Here is a 15,880-nt window from a genome sequence, read left to right as displayed (position 1 = left end):
CTCGAACCTTTTGGAAAGCCACTGCATATCACCAAGCGTTTTTCGAGCCACCTTCCCGTCAAGCATGTGATCCACGAGCTAGACCGGACATCCACTTTAACAGTGAAAAGCCATCTAACCAAGTCTACCACAAAGCAAACATAAAGGACATGTACAAAATGCCAAAATGACATAAAAGTATCCAAGATTGACAGATTCCACTCTTGCAAATTGCCCCAAATGCCAAATTTGATAGGAACAGCCTCCAAAGTCAAATACCCCAAATTGACAGAGTCCACTTCATCGGTGGTTATCTCCACACACTCTTTCCACAAAATTGTGTAGACTCACAGTAAACTATGAGTGAGTGAGAGAGTTCTCGCTAGTGAAATTGTGCCTTCTTCCCGGAGGAATCATCCCTCACACCAGGTACGTACTTCTTCTATTCTTCATACCATGCTTTCATTTTTGCAATGCATAGACATGTAGCAAGATCTTTATTTAACAAATATGAGTGAGCCTATGTATGTGAATATTCACCGATTCTCTTATATCACCACCATTAATCTCGGACTCTCTCAAGTGTAAACAGTAGTCCTAGATCGATTCTTAAGATCAATCAGACCTCAAAAATATACTTAAGTTGGGTAAAAGAAACGAAAAGCGCGACTTAGAGTAAGAAGAATTTTAAGTTGGGCCGATAGTCGAACAAAAATATTCCATCCGTCCATGATTAAATGACTCATATATGTCTAGTATGAGTTTTAAGAAATTGTTTGACTTTTAGGTAGAAAAGATTAATGGAATGTGGATTCTACTTTTATATATTGATTTTATGGGGTGCGTTATATTGCTAACTATTTAAGCTGCTAACTCATCAATGCAGTGTATTAAAAATGTCAATACGGTGACATTAAAATGCCAACACATAATATCAACACATTATATTGAAGTTCAACAAAATCATGTATTGACATTTTAATATCATCGCGTTGACATTTTTAATACATTGCGTTGATGAGTTAGCAAGTTAGCAACTTAAGAAAGCTAGCAATTGATCACACTCCTTGATTTTATAATAAAAATATGAGTGAAATGCGTTAGTGAAATATAGGATCCACTTACCAAATATAATAAAAATAATACCGAATATTTAGTGGCGGACGAACATAAAAGGATATATGAGACATTTAGTGGCGAACATGGAGTATTATACAAGAGCTTGACAACTTTTCGACATGAACACACAATTTAAATCTTATCATGCTCTTGTCTTTACTACGAGCTAGTATTTCTTAGTTTCATGAGTTTTACTAACACAGTAAAAATATTAATGCTTGAAGTACTAGGAATTGAAAAAATAAAGAACGAAATAACTCGGTGGATATAATTGACCTTAATTTGCTATACTTTTTCTTCGTTGTGCGTCTACAATAAGACAAACCAACTCGATATTATATGGCATATGCTAACTAATAAAAAGAAACATCTCTCTTTCACTCGAATATAAAAATAAGATAGAAAAGCTTCACATGTTTCCTATATAATAGGAGTAATAGATTGAGACATTGATTTTAGAGTGGCATGACTATGAGTAGAACGTCAAGTCTTTGATCAAAAGCAGCGTTGCAATTGCTTTAGTACTTGGAAAGGGAGAGGGGTTTTAGTGAGAAAGGAAAAGGAGATGTAGGATTTAGCTTATTTTATTCAATCATGAAGATTTATTTAAGTACAATAGAAAGTCTATCTATCAATATTCAATAGGGCCTATCCATATACCCTATTGGTAGATAGATCTATATATCCAACTCGGTTCGATCAATACGACAAGGCAAAGATACTATGCTCTATACCCTAACGTGCATAGGGTAGTTAAAACATTACAATTATATGATCATATGAAAGGTAGTAGAGTTTTATGGGTTGGCAGTGGGATCGGTCGTTCCTCCAACCGTTCCATCGGGAAGCGGTATAAGTTTCACAACCCAAGCAATAGGCCAAGCAACAGCGGCAATCCCAACACAAATCCCCCACTCCCCCAAACTCAGCCTCTCAGTATCAACAAACTTGTTCAACAACTCCACCATCACCACTTGAAGAAGCACAGTCACTCCAACAATCCCCACAAACAACTTGTTCTTATGCAACCCCTCAAACACATTCCTCTTCTCTAGCTTCCTCGCATTGAACTCATTAAACACCTGGCACAGCACAAATGTATTAAAGATCATGGTATTTTTCACCTCCTCACTCACCCCAAGCAGATCCTCCCCTCTAAACTGCAGCACCAACAACACCACAATCTGGTACGCTGCCAGAGCCATCAGATTCCTCCACATCACATTACTGATCAACGGCTCATGTCGCCCCACGGGCCGTCTCTCCATTAGCTGATCCTCTGTTGGCTTCTCTGTGGCAAGAGCCAGCACCCTGAGAGTGTTCATGATCAGACAGCCACAGCAGCTGCACCACCAGGAGAGGCATCTTCCCAGACGAGACCGCCACCACAGTGTCGATGGTCAGTGCTGCAATATCAGTTGTCAGTTGAAACTGAATGAACTTCTGTGTATTGATGTAGGCCCATCTACACCATTTCAAAGCTTTAACCACAGAAGCAAAGTTATCGTCCATGATCACTATATCAGAGCTCTCCTTCGCCACCTCTGTGCCTTGGATCCCCATCGACAGCCCTATGTCCGCCTCTTTTAAGGCCAGTGCATCATTCATCCCGTCTCCTGTGACTGCTACCACATGGCCGAACCTCTTCAAGCACTGCACCATGAGGAGCTTGTCCAATGGGGAGGATCTTGCCATCACGCGGATGCCCTCGACCCTCTCCATCCGCTCCTCATCCGTCTTGGTCTTGGCCCGGACGGAGTATCCCACACTCTGTGGTTATGGCCTTGGCCGTGTACACGTTGTCACCGGTGATCATCTTCACATCCACACCCGCATACTGGCAATCTTCAATGGCCTTCTTCATACCGGGCCGGCATGGATCTTTTATCCCTACTAAGCCTAGTAGAATCATACCATATTCTTGAATATTCTTCTCTGTTTCAAGATTCACCTCATCACTCTGTTTATGTGCAAATGCAATGCATCTAAGGCTAGAAGCAGCCATTCCTTGAATAATATGATTGAATTGCAATCTCTCCCCATCATTCAAATCTTTTTTATCACCTTCCAAATTATAGAAGTGTGAGCACATTGCAAGGATAATCTCAGCTGCTCCTTTCCAATGCACATGAAATTCATGATTTTTCTTCACCAAAACACCACTCCTCTTCTTCTCCGAATTGAATGCCTCCACTTCAAGAATCTCACAACCACTCTTAACTTCCTCCATATCCATCCCCTGATCCGCCACAGCCCACGACAGGATCGCCTTCTCAGTCGGGCTAACAGAGAACTCCACCCCTTCCTCAGACGTGTACACACCACCCGTCGTGTTGAGGCCGACCCCCTCACGGAGAAGCTCCAATACACACCTCCCTATGTTAAGACCACCTTCAAAGGAGTGCTTCCCTAACAAAAACTTTGCCACCTTCATCTCGTTCATAGTTAGGGTACCTGTCTTGTCCGTGCAGATGGTAGTAACAGAACACATGGTCTCGCAAGCGGGGAGGTTCCTCAGCATAGCCTGATCAGCCATCATCCTCTTCATAGAATACTCAAGAGTCAATATGAGAGTCACAGCCAGATGCAAACCTTCAAGTTTAGCAACCACAGCAGTGGTCACAGCTGCTGCAATAGTTTCCGCAATAAAGTTGGCCCTTGCACCATCAAACCCCCTCTCCTGACTCCCATCTCCGGTATTCCCGGTGAAGTATCGAATGAGCAACACGACATGAACCAGAAAATAGAAAGGTCTATTATTCCCTTTGGAAGAAGTGAAATATTTCGTAGGAGAGCAAGCCTGTTCTTTCTGATTCTTTCATCTTCCTGCAACCACAATGCAGGGCTATGTCACAACTAAATATAACCTCATTCGAATGTCCAGAATCAAGGCACCCGAATCGTCAGCAACTGAATATAACTGTCTCGGGTATTGAAGGAAGACATACCACCATCACAAATACATTGTTAAAGAAATCTTCCAGTGGCTGCAGTAGACAGGAAGATGCTTCAACAAAGTCATCGACTTCCATGTCTGTAAAAAATGGAATTCGTAGAATTAGTTCTGGAATTGAATCTACATGGTGGAAAACAAGAACGCATGAAGGATGAGGATACCGGAATGAATTTTACTCCTTAATGATGTAAAAGTGCTCCATAAATTTTTCTCTTCCACTGTTTCAAAAGCCGCCTCATCCACCTAACAGAATGGTATTTCTTGTCAGAAAAAAATTTAACATTGAAGAATGCAAAGAATCATAATATGAGTGGCGAACGAAGTATACTTCATCCCTGAGGTGTGTAGATTCGGCATCTATTCAGTATATTCAGAAAAGGACAATACCTTTTAAAAAGAGCTTCAGTTGAAAAGTAGACAGGGTTACAAATCATAAATTAGAAGCCCAATGTGCTGTTCACTAGATGTTGTATTGACCAAATATTCTAGCATAGATGATAATAAGGTTATTGCTAGTGCACTGAATAATCTTCCTAAGCTTTTAGAAGCAGCAAGCAGTCGTTCTATGCAAGATTCTTTAACGATAAATATCATCAGACAGTAGAGACAGAGGAATAGACCAAACAAAGTCAGGAGGAAGCATGGAGTGGATCAATGGCAATGTGGCACATTATTCATTGTTGATAACTTGCCACAATGACTTAGGTAAATTAGCAATTCTGAGCAATGTAAACTATTGGTTAAGGTATGCAAACGTATAACACATGTTTTTGAATCTGCACCTCAAGATCATGAGTGGCATCTTTTCCGCGGACTATTCTTGTTGGGCGAGAATACGCCTCAATAATTTTGGGTAGCAGCTCGCCTTCTGATAAAATTTTCATCTGAAATTAAGCACAAAAGAGGAAGAAATCATGAAAAAGAAAAATCAAACTCTACCATACTGCTTTGCTTAACAATATAACTTATGCTTGCTTGAACCCAATAATACGTATCAAAAACATTTAACATCAGCCGTTTGGTACCTAAAGGTGAAAACAAAAGAATAATGTAAGAGTTTCACATGATGGCCAAAATGCAGAATGTGATTCACAGAACGTAATACAAGTTTATTGCATAAAGGAAGAAATGGAGAAAGATACACGCTGTAACGAACTTAACTGGTACAGCTGCACAGGCAAATATTTTAGGATAATGTTGACTAAATAGTTATGTAGCATTATGGGGTTTGTCCTTTTGTAGGACCAGGTGCAGAGGTAGAGGGCAGTATCTAAACAGAAAGCATATTATTGATCACTTTGTACTAAGATGGTTAACAGTTATGTGTATATCCCAAAGTGCTGCGGCTAGACCAGGAGCAGGTAATGAGTTGAGTCAATAGACAACTATCTGTCCACCATGACATATAGACAACTTAAAGAGCTATACATCCTCTAGGTTGCAATATGGTCAGGCGCGTAGAAACAAGAACAGTGGCACTTACTTTATTCGTGGATCTGGCTGCCAGGCAAGGCAAATTGCCACGCTATGCAAGAACAGTGCAAACTACATCTGGACTTATTCCTTGGTCAATCTGCGAAATCCATCAAAATCATACCAACTGCAACTACATAGAAATAGAAATCTTAGACCTCAATGTAAGTTCGCAGATACAATGGTCATTAACTAAGGCATTCAACCGCTGACAGCAGTAGAGAAGTAAAATAGCCAGATATGGAGCATGGTATATGCACAAGTTCCAAGGCAAAGAATATAACTTAAAAGATTCAATAGGGCAATGTTTTTCTCCATTCCCATCCCCCAATATGAAAGGAGAGGTCCACCAAGGGAATAATTTAATTGTATTCAATCATGAGAGTTCAATACCGATACATCGAACTCGGTTCGACCAAAATAAGACATGTCAAAGAACCTACGCGCGATACCATAATTTACATTATCATATGAAACGTAGTAGAGTTTTATGGGCAGGCAGTGGGTCGGTCGTGCCTCCAACCGTTCCATCGGGAAGCGGTATTATAAGCTTCACAAGGCAAGCAATAGGCCAAGAAAGTGCTCCAATCCCAGCACAAATTCCCCACTCTTCCAAACTCAGCCTTTCAGTATCAGCAAACTTGTTCAACAACTCCACCATCAACACTTGAAGAAGCACAGTTACTCCAACAATCCCCACAAACACCTTGTTCTTATGCAATCCCTCAAACACATTCTTCCTCTCAAGCTTCCTCGCATTGAACGCATTATACATCTGGCACAACACAAACGTGTTAAATATCATGGTATTTTTCACCCCCTCACTCACCCCAAGCACACCCTCCCCCTTAAACTGCAGCACCAGCAGCACCACAATCTGGTACGCCGCCTGCGCCATCAGATTCCTCCACATCACATTGCTGATCAACGGCTCATGCCTCCCCACGGGCCGACTCTCCATTAGCTGATCCCACGTTGGCTTCTCCGTGGCAAGAGCCAGCGCCCCGAGCGTGATCATGATCAGATTCACCCACAACAGGTGCACTGCCGTCAGTGGCACCCACCCACACGAGACCGCCGCCACGGTGTCGATGGTCAGCGCCGCAATATTTGCGGTCAGCTGAAACTGAATGAACTTTTGTATGTTGTTGTAAACACACCTTCCCCATTTCAACACTGTCACCACTGATGCAAAGTTGTCATCCATGATCACTATATCAGAGCTCTCCTTCGCCAACTCTGTGCCTTGGATTCCCATGGCTAGGCCTATGTCGGCCTCGTGTAAGGCCGGTGCATCGTTCGTTCCATCTCCTGTGACTGCCACCACATGGCCTTTCCTCTTCAAGCACTGAACCATGAAGAGCTTGTCTATTGGGGATGATCTTGCCATCACGCGGATGCCCTCGACCCTCTCCATCCGCTCCTCGTCTGTGTAGTTACGGAACTCAGCTCCTTCGACTACACACCCGTCTTGGTCTTGGCCTACATGTAGTATTCCACACTCTGTGGCTATGGCTTTGGCCGTGAACATGTTGTCACCGGTGATCATCTTCACATCCACACCGGCATACTGGCAATCCTCAACAGCCTTTTTCGCACCAGGCTGGACTGGATCTTTTATCCCTACTAAGCCTAGTAGAATCATACCATCTTCTTGAATTTTCTTCTCAGTTTCAAGATTCACCTCATCACTCTGTTTATGTGCAAATGCAATGCATCTAAGGCTAGAAGCAGCCATGCCTTGAATAATATGATTGAATTGCAATCTCTCCTCATCATTCAAATCTTTTATGTTACCATCCAAATCATAGTAGTGTGAGCACATTGCAAGGATAATCTCAGCCGCTCCTTTCCAATGCACATGAAATTCATGATCTCTCTTCATCAAAACACCACTCCTCTTCTTCTCCGAATTGAATGCCTCCACTTCAAGAATCTCACATCCCCTCATCACTTCCTCCATTTCCATCCCCAGCTCTGTAACAGCCCAAGACAGGATTGCCTTCTCAGTCGGGCTACCAGAGAACTCAAGCGTTTCTCCCGACCTGTACACACCACCCGTCGTGTTGAGGCTGACGCCCTCACGGAGCAGCTCAACAACACAGCTCCCCAGACTAAGACTACCTTCGAATGAGTCGTTCCCTAACCAATACTTTGTCACCTTCATCTTGTTCATAGTTAGAGTAACTGTCTTATCTGTGCAGATGGTGGTAGCAGAAGCCATGGTCTCGCAAGCGGAGAGCTTCCTCACCATAGCCCCATCAGCCATCATCCTTTTCATACAATTGGCAAGAGTGAGAGTGACAGCAAGAGGCAAACCCTCAAGTATAGCAACCACAACTGTGGCCACAACTGCTGAAATAATACCTGCAACAAAGTTGATCACATAATCTGGTTTAGTCCCTGTACCATTAAACTCCCTCTCCCCATTCTTATCTTTGGTATTCCCGGTGAAGTATCGAATCAGAAACACGACATGAACCAGAATAGACACAGCTGAACCGAGCTTTTCTTTGAAGGTAGCGATCTTATTGAGGTGGATCTGCAGCGGCGTCTCCCCATCCGTATTATCTTCACTTATCGAACTCATCGTCTCCCCCCACAGAGTGTCTATCCCAACACTAGTCACCACCATTTTCCCAAATCCATCAGCCACCTTTGTTCCATAGAACAAGAAAGGATTGACACCGAAATTGACATCCACTGGGTCGCTCTCACCAGTCATGCTGGACTCATCCACCTTCAGAGAGTAGCCTTCTATGAAAAGGCCGTCTGCAGGGACTTGATCTCCGATGGACAAGTATACGACGTCGCCTACAACGACGTCGTATATTGAGATCTTTTGTCTTCTTCCGCTTCTAACGACTTCTACTGATTTACTTCTGCTTAGTTTGTGGAGCTCGTTGAGTCTGCACTGTGTAAAGTTTCTGAAAGCAGAGAGGGTGATGTCGAGGAAGACGGCGATGAGTGCGATGCCGCTGTGCTCTTTGATGCCGAAGGCTAGAGAGAGAACGGCGGCTGCTAGTGGGAACAGGATATTCCGGTCCTTGAAAGCTTTGAGTATGAAATGGAGGAAGGTCTTTGTGGGAGGAGATGGATATGTGTTTGTGCCGAAGGCTTGTTTTCTGGCGGCGAGGTCTTCTTCGTCGCCGGTGATTCCGATGAGGGGGTGTGTTTCGAGGGATGCGGCGATGCCGCGAGCTCCGTTGAGTTGTGAGAGTTGGCGGAGGTTTTTGTCTTTGACGAGGCCGTTGAGGATTCTTTTATTAATGCCGGAGAATTTAGGTTGGCGGCCGGCTACAGCAGCGCCCGTGATTGACGGTGATCTGTAAGGTGAGTCTGCCATCGATTAAAAAATGGTGGATGCAATTGAAAAATGGTACTCCTCATTTCCATTTAAAAAGAAAAATGAAAAATTGAAGGAAGTCATCCTTCTTCTCCAAGACCATTGTCTTTTACCAATGTAATCTTCTTGGTTGATAATTTTTTTGTTTAAAATTTATTTATCTTAAATATATTATATTAAATAATTATAAAAATTATACTAAAATTTATAATTTTTCATCTTCTATAAATAAAGACTAAATTTGCTATAGTTTCCATTAATTTTTTTTTTTCCTCCTATAGTCCTTATTCTTTCATATAATTTCATAGGGATGTGATCAATTGCTAACTAATTATCAATTCAAAATTTAGACCAATTTTTAATTAGAAGATCTTGTGGTTGATATAATGCCAAGTGTAATATATTTTAAATTTAAATAATTATTAATTAAATTAAAAGAATATTAATGTCAAATTAGTAATTATAACTAACTATTTTTGCTCTCCTCAAAATCATCTCAAATCTTTAAATTTACGTAACCATCTCAATTTAAGTTATTTTTTCGCAAAAAATATATCAAATTAAAGATAATTTAATAAGGATTCCAACGAGATCTCAATTGCATATGTTCCGACGATGTCCGGGTGATGAAATTTGATAAATTATATTTCAATTTTCGTATATGTTGATAAGCAGCTTTTATCAACAAATGCAACAAAAAATCTCAATATATTGTAGGCAAAATCTCATTATTATGCATGTCCAATCTCAATAAAAATGCGTTGATATTTTCTTGTCCTTGTGTTGATATTCTAATGTCATATTGTTGATATTTGTAATACACAACGTTGATATTTGTAATACACAATGTTGATATAAAAAAACACTCACGAAAATTATCATATAATAACATAATGACGATATTACCCTTTTGTTGATATTTTGTCTACTATTTATTGAGATTTATGAGCTTTAATCTCATCCACTCATTTCAAAATCCAAGGGTAAAAATTTAGTCTTGATTTTGAATTAGGGTGCTATAAGCATTAGAATATGACCCTAATTTCATATTCCTTTAGTTTCTTTTGTATCGGGTATTTAAAATGGTTGATTGTCGGGTATCGGGTATACCCGATTACCCGATAATTACCCGATTAACATTTAGTATCGCCATTTATCTAACACTCCCCAAAACCAACAATCACTCCATGCTTGATGTGGGACGACAACAACAAATGACAAAAAGGTGAGAAGCTTAATAATGTCGCTAAGATATTGAAGCTGAAAATAGTTCTACTGTGATTAAAACTTAAAAGTTGGTATTTATCAAAAGTGGGAGCAAAAATGATTCTGCGCTATGTTCAATCAATATTATATTGTGATTAAAACTTAAAAGTTGGTATTTTTATTTATTAAAAGTGGAGTAGAAATGGTTCTGCACTATGATTATTGCAGTAAGTAAAACTTTAACTTTGCAAGAAAAGTTAGTGCTTGATGGGGCTTATATTGCAAAAATATATACGGCTCAATATTCCTCAAAAAAAGCTTAGAAATATATATTTTTAATGATGAAACATTATTAGTTATAGAAAATAAAAGATATGAATCAGCTGTATTAGAAATGATTCCTCTATGTATAATTGTTCTATGTATATGTTTCAAATCAACATCTTCATGGTTGTATCTCTTAAACATTTTGATTTAATCCCAGAAAAGAGTGATTTGGTTTGCAGTGAATGATAAATTTACAGCATCTTGGAGCAAATGAATCTCTAACTTATCTTTGTGATATTCCCCCTATTGGGATTTGGGTCTAAACTTTCTAATGCAGTTGGTTGGGAGGAAATCCGACATCACCCTGAGACCAAAACAGCATCTACAATAGCATAGATAAATGCTGACAATTTGGTATTTCTATTTTTCCAATTTTTCCACCATCGGGTGCAGGTATCCGGACCATCGGGTGTGGGATACCCGCACTGCTCCTCGGGTCGGGTAACGGTACTAAAATATTGATTTTTCGGTTGCGGGTACCCGCGGGTACCCGTTTCGACAGCCCTAGTCTTAATGAACGACGAAGTATTTATAATGGTTGTATCGAGATCAGGGCCAGTAATTTTTGGCAAGACACGAACCCATACGAAAATAATGGATATGAAAAAAAATTTAAAGTATTAAATTATGAGATTAAAGTTTGGTATATTGGTTAAATAATAAAAGATTAAAGCATGAGAGATTGAAAAAAAGTGTTGGTTTTTGACATTTAAGAAAATCATCACTTTAGTTGAAATGAGATGTAGGGAGTATAATTAGAAGAGACAAAAAAAAAAACGGCTTTGCATATGGGCCCTGCTGTGCACAATAGGGGTTGTGCTAAATATGCACTCACATTTAATTGTTTCATAATAAACAAAACTAATATTTTAATGTTAGAATTTAACAATAAAAAAATACATGTATGGAACAGCATCCCCTGCTGTGCTAACAGCCACAACATAGGATCCAAACCCCTTTGCGTATATCCTCATCGGATATTACAGGACTCAAAATCACATGCGGACGGGTTGAGTTTCAGATGGGACGGTTGGGTTTCAGATTGCATGTTGTGGTATAAGTTTTTGGATCTGGTGTATCCAAATATGTAGCCCTGGTTAAATGCTATATGAAAATTAAAAGGGAAAATAAGTACTCCCTCCGTCCCACAAAAAATGTCACACTTTCCTTTTTAGTTTGTCCCATAAAAGATATCACATTTCCCTTTTTGAAAAAAGTTCTCTCTCACATGAATATAAAAATTATATTTTCTCTCTTCATTTAACACACAAAACAAAACCTCCTAAAATCCCGTGCCGTCCTACAAGTGTGTCATCTTTTGTGGGACGGAGTACATAGATAAAATTAACGCAGATTTCAATAAACACGTCACTACATCTATTCATATGTTTTGCATCACTCCATTTACTGTTTCATACTCCCTCCGCCTCGCCTCATGTTACTTGCAATATTCCATTTCGTCTCGTCACAAACTACTTACATTATTTATAGTTAAGTTGAAATTAATGTATTTAATTATATGTTAGATTAAGTTAAGAGCTCCTTTATTAAGCGATGTCTCGTTACACTTAAAATTATAATTTAATTACCCTAAAAATCAATCTCAAATTTACGGCCTAAAATGAAAAGTGCGAGTAACATGGGACCGGGGGAGTGAAAAAAAGAGGAGCTACCCATTAGTCATTAAATCTTTGAAGATGGCGGAGTAATTATAAATGGTAAGTTCTCCATTTTTTGTAAGCATCATAGGAATTATTTTATGCTTGCTAAAGTTTTAACTACATTCTAGTTTGAAGAAATTTTAATGTCGAATGCATCCTAAATGGATTTAAGTGTTGGGATCATGAGCGACGCCACGAATAGAGGAAGGGAAATTTGGAGAATTGGAAAAAAAATGATGATAACTTATTATTCTTTATTTTCAATCTGTCCACGTCTACGCGTTTACGACTTTAACAGCCATATTTTTTTATCATTAATTAATCAATAGAGAAGGAAATTGTTGTACAAAAGTTTTGTTTAGGGTTCACGCAGCCTCCAAGGCTGACTCTCGCCCTCTTCGTAATTGAGCCCCACCAAGATTATGTTTTGATAGAGTAGCATAATATATTTAAGTTTATTGATAATTTATTATTTTGTGTAAATGGTAATTATAAAGTTCATTACTGAATCTTCCTTGTCGATTCTTTTTCAGATTGCAAAAACGAGTAGAACCGCATAAAGTTCATGATAGGCTATAGCTCTATAAATACGTATGTTATTTTTGTGAGTTATATATCAAAGAAAGTTTTGAGCTATTCTATTCTCTCTTCCTGGTCCTTCTTTTATTGCTAATCCTAAAACCCTAATCCTAGATAAGCCACTACAACAAAAAGCTGCATTTAGCAAGCACCGAAGTGCTAGGAATATTCACACAGTGCTAGGAAAAATGGCGTTTTCCGAGCAACAATGGTGCTAGCCATTTGCTCCCTCAGAATTATTTCCGAGCAGGGCACCAGTTTTTCGAGCACTTTCGGAGTGCTCGAAAAAATTGGTCAACTCCTTTTTGAGCAGCTGAATTTTCCAAGCACAACTTGTTTCACCTACGTACTCTTTCCTAGCACCTGCGTGTGCTCGGAACTCGGAATTCACCTACTATATGTTTTACAAGAATACTAAGAATTCTTTGAATTTTTATTTATTATTATTATGATTATTATTATTTCAGTTTCATTTTAAATTCTTATCCAATGACATTAAACTAAAAATAGAAATGAAATAATTAAATTAAAATGACATTAAACTCAGGATGCCCAGTTGAATTCAAAAGCGAGTACTAAACTGTTTTACAAGTCAATTGAGTTCAAAATGCTTTAAATCAAAATCTAGTGATGATGATCAAGTTTGAAGACTTTCTAAAGCTTGAACGCTGCGTGGTAGTCAATTAGGCCAACCACAAGAGTGATGATGATGGCTGCCAAGATGAGACTGGGAGTGTAAGAGAACAGCGGCACTGCTGCAGCCATTACTATGTTTGAGACGACAGTCTTTGCACCAGCATTGTAGTTCACAGCTGATCTCGAAAATAACCCTAGAAACAAGCAAATAATCATATGTTGGTTCTTCACTATGTCAAGCAGAACAGAAGCATACCTGAAGATGAGGAAATCAAGAAATATATACCAGTGGTAACGTAGCAAGACAAGCAAGAGCCAGCCATGTTCATCAGGCCATCATTTCTACAGATTAGTTTTTCAGACTAGCAAATGTCCTTCCAACTGCAATCCCTTCCTACAGATTCACAAATGCAAAATGTTACTATATGATTTGTGACTCAGATTTTCGGGCATTTATCTTTGAGAACTTACTGTGAGAGAAAGTATTCCGGTTATGATTCCAGTTTTGATTGCTAAAGCAGATGAGGGCCATTGAAATACAACATGTTCGAAGAAACAAGAGATTCAAATCAAGATTTTCACTCATGAATTTCATCTGAATACAAGGAGAAAACTGCATAGTGCTTACGGTCTTGATCCCATGCAGTTTGGATTTAAAGCAGACAACTAGAATGGTTGGTTGAATAACTGATGCTAACAGAGTAACTGTTAAAACCCAAAAGAGCTTTAGGTTTTCTCATGCTCTACATTCACCATCAAAATTCAGTCAGTCACAAACGAGTCAGGAAAAACCAAGCAACCAACCATGTTACAATTTGCCTTGTTATCAGCTACAGCGCCAAAAAACCGATTCCCATCACAATTGTTTGCCAAGACCACTGCAAGCAAAAAATAGCTTCTCATTTAGTCAATCCATCATTTTAGCATCACTGATTACATCAAAGATTTGATAATCATTCAAGAAAAGGCCATTTTTAGCTAGAGATTCTACGTCATCTATTTGATGGAAGGCAAAGGACTACACGGGAACCAGTTGCATTTTGGTAGTGAAATGGACTATCCCAAGTAGCCCTTTCAACTACTGCAGCAAGAAAAATCACTGCATTTTGACACAAAAACATTTTATAGCAATAGTAAAAATAATAATTACTATAATAATATAAGAATTATATTATCTCTTCTTATTGACAGATCAGAAGTAGTTATCAATGCATAAAACACTATCTCCAATATATGACATTTGCAATGCGTTAAAATATCAACAGCATAACATCAATAAATTAAGCCATGACATCCAGGCACCTTCATCAAAATAATTTCATCCCTCTTTTATACAAGAACTAGAAATCAATACCACACATAGTAGTCAATAGTTTGTAAGAACATTAGAACTTATTTTCTATTTATCAGTTTTATATGTTTATTACATGTTATGCTCATTTCCCAATTTCATTTCATACTAACTAGATCTCATCCCTGATATTTCCCATTCATCTATCTTAGTAAAGCTATAACCAAAAGGCAACTGTACGCAAATAAAGGAGAGTGAAGATGAAGTTTCTACTTCAAGGGCGACTTATTAGCCACAAATATTTTATTCTGGACATTCTGAAGTTAGAAGCCTCTCCTTACACCCAACAGTTTGTGGTATAATTATGTTTGCGCGACTAGACTTGCAATAAGATGTATGTTTCTTACATGCTATCATGCTTTATCATAAAAGCTCATCACCCATACATAAGGCATAGCAAAACAATCAAACTCATAATGCTTATACGTAGTCTCACTTGTCAAGTAGCATAACTTTTATCAGAATCAAATGGAGCGTAAAACTCCCTAAATCACCCATCCATTGTAAACCATCCTTAACTTGAGATATTGTACTAATTTGCAACCTCCTGTATGACACAAGGCTGCTGCTAATTCATTGGGAGTAACATTTTCCTTATCTCCATCTTCATTATCAAACCCATTCATCATGATTTTGCATGGAGTAAATCATACATATACATATACACATCTCAGGGGACTGATCGACAAACAGAAACAATTCGTTCGAAATTAACAAAACAGAGTTTCTATGTAGTCAATCACAATATAAAATATACATAATGTAATTGAGTTTCCTCCCAAAACCATCAAATTCGAAGATCAGAAATACCTGAGCAAACTAAGAATATATTGGTTCAATTAAACTGCATTGATGAATATAAATTGAAATGTATGATTAGAAGCACATTTATATCGACGTAAAATCGAAAATTTCGGTAGTGTACCTAGAATTAACTTTCAATAGAGACTTTCTGTTCTGCCGGTAGCGGAGCCGTGGAAGAAGCGGCGGCAGCCAGCTGAGATGGAAGCGGCGGCAGTCAGCTAAGGTAGAAGCTCAGGCTTGCAGACGAAAGGGGATAAATCACTGAGTTAGGCTAGGGCTAAAATCTAAATGAAGAAGAAATGGATCGGAGTATCCATTTGCGAGATTGTTTTTTCGTTAAGTGCATTAACAAAACATAAAAAAAGAGTTTAAAATAATACTCCCTCCGTTCGGCTATTAGGAGTCCCATTTATGGACGGCGCGGGTTTTAAGAAAGGTTAAGA

The 15,880-nt window shown here is 38.9% G+C and overlaps 1 protein-coding gene, 1 long non-coding RNA gene and 1 pseudogene across 2 annotated transcripts; all 3 read right to left on the bottom strand.

The window, feature by feature from the left end:
* Nucleotides 1–1,664: 1,664 nt before the first annotated feature.
* Nucleotides 1,665–5,730, bottom strand: LOC125221841 (annotated as a pseudogene).
* Nucleotides 5,731–5,872: 142 nt separating this feature from the next.
* LOC125221835 (putative calcium-transporting ATPase 13, plasma membrane-type) lies at nt 5,873–8,907 on the bottom strand. The gene has a single exon (XM_048124121.1). It carries the CDS (start codon nt 8,871–8,873, stop codon nt 5,994–5,996), a length of 2,880 nt encoding a protein of 959 aa, XP_047980078.1. The 5' UTR covers nt 8,874–8,907; the 3' UTR covers nt 5,873–5,993.
* A 4,257-nt stretch (nt 8,908–13,164) lies between these two features.
* Nucleotides 13,165–15,762, bottom strand: LOC125217174. The gene is made up of 5 exons (XR_007175599.1): nt 15,559–15,762; nt 13,911–14,160; nt 13,754–13,794; nt 13,569–13,676; nt 13,165–13,476 (listed from the first exon to the last, which is right to left on the bottom strand). It is a non-coding gene; the product is annotated as an uncharacterized LOC125217174 (long non-coding RNA).
* Between the last annotated feature and the right edge of the window lie 118 nt (nt 15,763–15,880).

This window comes from Salvia hispanica, chromosome 1 (genome assembly GCF_023119035.1).
Source record: "Salvia hispanica cultivar TCC Black 2014 chromosome 1, UniMelb_Shisp_WGS_1.0, whole genome shotgun sequence".
Lineage (NCBI taxonomy): Eukaryota > Viridiplantae > Streptophyta > Magnoliopsida > Lamiales > Lamiaceae > Salvia > Salvia hispanica.
The sequence above is the reverse complement of the archived record's forward strand: the minus strand, read 5'-3'. Positions and strand labels throughout refer to the sequence as shown.